General features: G+C 37.0%; 1 protein-coding gene across 1 annotated transcript in view; it reads left to right on the top strand.

The window, feature by feature from the left end:
- Positions 1-5,091, top strand: part of LOC119836028 (lysosome-associated membrane glycoprotein 5) — a 10,108-nt gene extending 5,017 nt beyond the window's left edge. The window contains exons 2-6 of the mRNA XM_038361197.1: positions 1,470-1,576; positions 2,344-2,475; positions 3,099-3,215; positions 3,770-3,972; positions 4,491-5,091. Coding sequence (XP_038217125.1) covers positions 1,470-1,576; positions 2,344-2,475; positions 3,099-3,215; positions 3,770-3,972; positions 4,491-4,737 — 806 coding nt within the window. The 3' untranslated portion in view covers positions 4,738-5,091. The remainder of the gene's footprint in view (positions 1-1,469; positions 1,577-2,343; positions 2,476-3,098; positions 3,216-3,769; positions 3,973-4,490) is intronic.
- Positions 5,092-5,631: the final 540 nt, after the last annotated feature.

Below are 5,631 nucleotides of genomic sequence, written 5' to 3'. Positions count from 1 at the left end.
AATCGACCAACATCTATTTTTCATCCCCCTAAATGATCAGAGTAAGGCAGAACAGCGTTTGCCGGGTGCAGCTAGTATTTGTGTAAATTTGACGGTAGTTATTTTTTTCGTGTGTTTTGAAGGCTCCGACTTTTTCGTTGTAGCATTAAAATTCATACACAATTTTCCATTGAAACGTACAGTGGAGTGGACCCGAAAAAGGACGTAGAAAAGTTTTTACCCCGGAAAAATCACGGGAGTGGGAATTATGTGGAAAGACCCTCGGACTCATGCAGTCTTTTCCTTTGTAAACGCGGACGAAGTTGCGGGAGAAAACTGGTGCAAATATAATGTACGAATATACATATTGAATGTGGTATTATCGTCCATTTATATAAATATAGTTCTATACTACTAATATTCTGAACGCGAAAGTTTGTAAGTATGTTTTTCACTCTCACGCGAAAACAGCGTATCGTATTTCTATGAAATTTGGTACAATGATGGATATATAATTGCTATAATGAAAGATAATTATAGAATATTTTTACCCGGGTTCCATGCGAGTGACGCTGCGGGTTACAGCTAGTATTGCATAACCTTTGTAACCCTTATTTGATACGTCATTGACTATAGATGCCTAGATTAGCTTGAAATCCTCGTTTATTAGTACGTATATAGCGTGCCTTTCGTGTTTCAATTAGATTGTCCTACATATCCCAACCGTCTGTCTAGATTAATCTCAGTGGGCTATAATTTTCCATTTACATGCTACGTAGTGATTTGCCGACTGCATCTTGTCGATAAATATTAATAACATCCGTGTTATCGATAAATAATGAATCTATCGATTAATTACATTTATGTGAAATTGATGATCGTCCTCATAGGTAGGTATATTGTTGTATATATGTATATACAATATTTTCCGGAAAATAATTGCATGTTATATAAATAAATAATAGGTAACAGCGTTCTAATAAAAACATGTTTCACATTATGAATATCATATTTCAATCTATAAAAATTAATAAAAATACAATTATTTATAGGATGCTTCTTTGATATATTAATAAATAACACATACGTATTTTATTTAAAAAAAGAAGCACTAATTCATTAAATTTGTATTATTTATATTTTAAAACTACACAAATATCCAACAACAATTAAAATCATAAATCATTATAAATTGTAGTTACGTGAGGATTGCATTGTAATTCACAGCGGTGGGATGCCACCAATTGCCTGCTATTAAATAAGAAAAAAATAACAAAAAAACTATCGATAAAAACATATACCATCCCTATCTCATCGCGACTCAAATCATGAATGCTTATACCGGCTATGCACTGTATCAAAACACACAGCGAAGATGCGTCCCAGGAATTCTAAAAGAACATCCAACAAATATCTTCTCACTCGCTCACCGACGCCCTCCTCTTAGTTGTTCTGTTTATCACAAGACTGAATGTGGCATCTTTTGGCAGTGATGGTGGTTTGTTCGGTACATAGTTTGCAACTGGACAGCCAGGCTTCGACGAGGCGGCCGCGCATCACCAAGTACAGTAAAACGACGATGTCACCGGGGTCAACGGTTAGTATGTATAGTAGTAGGTGATCGTTATTGAAATTGTTGGGAAGTGGGAATTCTGTTTGGAACATTTTCCATGTGTCGAAATGACTGTTCGTTGAATGGGCCTTAAATTTCGATGAAATAGATTTAACACGCAGAGCTTATTTTATTTATTTATTATTGTGTATTCATCACCTCCTATGAGGGTTCAGGCCATAATCCACCACGCTGGCCAAGTGCGGGTTGGCAGATGTCACATGCCGTCGAACTTTTAATTCTTGGACATGCCGGTTTCCTCACGATGTTTTCCTTCACCGTTAAAGCAGTGGTGATGTTATCTACATGCGCAGATAAATTGAAAAATCAATTTATTTCCTGCACGCTCGCCCGGTCTCGAACCCCGACTTATCGATTTTGAAGTCCGAGGTCCACACCACTGAGTCACCACTGCTTCATTGTTTATTACAATTTTATAATTACAATTTATGTTTATGTATAAATATAAAATGGCTACTTGGAACAATTCATTCAAGCGAATGTATTATAAATTAATTATTATTATCATCACCAGCCCATACATGTTCCCACTGATGGGACACATACCTCCTATGAGGACCAGAATCCAGCACGTTGGTCAAGTGCGGGTTGGCAGATGCCACATGTTAAATTTTACTACGCCGGTTATGCCGGTTTCCTCGCGGTGTTCTCCTTCGTCACTTTGTTTTTCCAGATTATTCCCATTTGACTAGGTGTACGTTGCCTGAGATTAGTGATTTTAAAATTTCCAGGAGCCAGCCACCGAACGCAGTTTGTTGACGGCCACATATCGCCTCCAGGGGAGTGGGGGGGAGACATGCATCTTGCTGGTTGTGGACGCCTTGCTGGATATATCGTATATGACCAAACTTAATGAGCGAGCTGTGAGTTGCGTTTTGTTTATATGGTGGATGGAGAGTAGCCGAATTTATGAGTAATATTTCAATTATTTTTACATGAAAATTCTAGTATTTTTGCGTTAACTGGAAAGATTTCATCATTAATTGGTTCCATTGTCATTACCGATGAAGATACATACATAGACATCATAAAGATTATACTTAAATAGAGCAGGCAAGCAGAAACAATGTATTTAGTACTATCACAATACAGACGTCATCATAATATAGTAGTTCTAATGTTAAACAAAGGGCAAAGTCCAAGCAGGGCTTTAATGATCGTGCTGTAAGTAATCTATTACCTATCAACAGCTACCTAAAACGATGAGTATTTTCATCATTTCAAAATAGTTCATATTTTTTGCGTCATGCTGTAAAGAAGAGATAAACAGTTTTGATGTGTGATATTTATAATGTACCTTTAAATTTACGGAGGATTTATCAAGTTTTTTGATGTGAAAATTCGAATGCCTGAAAATATATAATACATGCCATGCTATTTTGTGGATAGATGAGATTGGCCTAGAGGATCTTTCTATTATGTTTCGTTACCTTCTTTCTAATAGATTTAAAATGGTAGAAATACATTTTTTTTTAATGTTCCGAAGGATGCAAATACATTCGTGCCCAACAATGCGAATGTCGGCGGATCGTGTAAGGAAGCAGATATCGAGACCTTGGTGCTATCTTTCAAGGAGTTTGCGTTGGAATGGACTTTTGCTAAGGTATTTTGTGTTTTTTTATGTCTTACTTGGCTACTGAGCTGGTGAATAGCGATCACCACCGCTCATAAACATTTGTAAAGGTAGTGCCCACTTTAAAGGGGTAAGGAATAAGGAAAGGATTGACGACTGGAAAGAAAGAGTGGACTAGGAAGGGAACTGGCATCCGGCTCCTACAGTGCTTTATTATGTTTGATTTTACACGGGTACTGTAAATTAACAAAGTAAAGACTTACGGATTTATAATTTTTTTAACCCCGACTTTATTCGACGTTTAAAATAAGACAAACAAGCCTGTATCCTTTTCCTTCGCGATTGGAAACTAAATAAAAGCAAAACAATTTTATTACACCACATTAAAAACCAATAAAGACAAACATAATAATTTAAGGAGACTCAAAACTATGACACAAAAATAAGAAGAAAATTTAAAATTGTGATCTGATGGTTCAGCATATGTTATATAGATGACTTAACACTGGCTTACAGGACCAAACCAGATAACAGGGCATTACCCCAAGTCCCATATATAAATTGATTTGATTTGATTCCCACAGACCCCTGGCGGCGAACGTTGGTACGTGGACAGCATCAGACTGACATACAACTCAAGCGCTCGGATACTGGAGCACGCAGCGAAGCAGGGTCGTCGAGTTAGTCTCACGACTGGGCCTAGAGCCTTGCTGTTTCCCACACCTGTTGGCAAGTCCTTCGATTGTCCTGATGAGTCTATAGTGGAACTACTTGAAGAGGATGCTGGGTAAGCTTTTAATCTATCTGACTTTGGTTTGGGAGGGGCCGATCAATGTGTGCGTATTATATAAAATCGAGCTTTAGTTTACATATATGGTAGTCGAACACGCTTCGGCACGAAATGGGCCAGGTTGCACCGAGGAAGTACCACACCTCCACAGGAGACCAGTGTGTAATTAGTAGCATGCTACTGTGTATCGTCCGAGGAGCCGGAGACTTATTTCCTTCTCCTCACCCTTCCCAGTTCATTCCTTTTTTCCAGTCGTCAATCCTTTCCTTATCCCTTTCCCTTTCAAACTCGGCGAATGTTCATGGGTGGTGGTGATCGCTTTGTATATATTATAGCTGCCCGCTATGACATAAAAAAACTTGTAATTTGTTCTTGCGGACAAATATTCAACGACCATAAAATTAAATAAATAAAAAAAAAATTGTTCTTAATAAGAATTTAACCAGAATAAGGACTATGAACCACATTTTGCTTAGCACCACGCGTTATTTGAAATCGAATCCCATTTATTTCAGTAACCCGAACACAGCTCACCGTGCAAAGCTCTACCTACGCCAAATGCGCCTCCAACCGTTCATGTTCAAACGCGATGGACAATTCGGTCCGCCATGGAAGTGTTCCGACGCTAACCGAACCCGCTCGGAAACCGCGCCCGTAGCAGTCGGTTCAGCCTTGGCTATAGCGACCGCTGGCACTCTAGTGGGCTACGCGATTTGGCGGTATTTGAAAGTGAAAAAGGTGCAATATGACACGATGGAATGAAGGGGTTGAATGCGTTCTGAATTTGAATTTTTTTTTTCTTCTAATTTGCTTTGACATTGTTTTCTGCCTTTTTATTACGCATTGTTGTCGTTAAGATATGATTTGAAATTCGAATTTTTTGTGTGGTTTGTCATGATCTAAAGGTTGATAAATTTTATTTTTATGTTAAGAAGTTCTTTAATAAAAATATTTAGTAGTTGAATCTGAGTTTATTACAAATTATAGATTATTGATTGGTTTTCATGTGTCGTATTAAATAGTTTTTAATTCAGAACGCATTCGTTAAAATTGATCTCAAAAATGTACGCCAATTACTCAATACATCCAAATTGCGATATTTTATCATGAATGCGTAGCGTACAGTTGGAGCCAAAGCATTATTGCGATTATATGATTCTGGCACTCACTGTACGCCTAGTGATGTATGTAATAATATATCGACTATCGATAAATAGCGTTTGCGTCAAGTAATTAGAGTTGTTATAGAAATTCGGAAATGTTATACCTACGCGATTATTACACGTGTATTATTAACGAAGCGAAATATAAATGCGAAAATTTTCGTAGCCGTAATCGATGTAAGGGAATATTTTATCAGAGATATATAAAATAGTTGTTTAAAAACGTTGTTGATGGTTGATAATAATAATGTAAAAATGTATTTAATCCTCACGTATTCCCGAAAAGCTATAGGATAGATTATTTCCGTTAATATCACGGCATATTAATAGAATTAACAAAAAATATTATGGCACAATTTTGAGCTCTTAAGTAGCTTACTTTAAGTAGGTATTGCGTAAATGAGAAATTTTTTGTTAAATCTATTTCAATGTTGCGTGTGCTGTCGGCGACATAGACATAGGTTAAAAGAGGTATTATTTGAAATATTAATGT

The sequence above is a fragment of the Zerene cesonia genome, chromosome 22 (genome assembly GCF_012273895.1).
Source record: "Zerene cesonia ecotype Mississippi chromosome 22, Zerene_cesonia_1.1, whole genome shotgun sequence".
In the NCBI taxonomy this organism is placed as follows: domain Eukaryota; kingdom Metazoa; phylum Arthropoda; class Insecta; order Lepidoptera; family Pieridae; genus Zerene; species Zerene cesonia.
The sequence above is the reverse complement of the archived record's forward strand: the minus strand, read 5'-3'. Positions and strand labels throughout refer to the sequence as shown.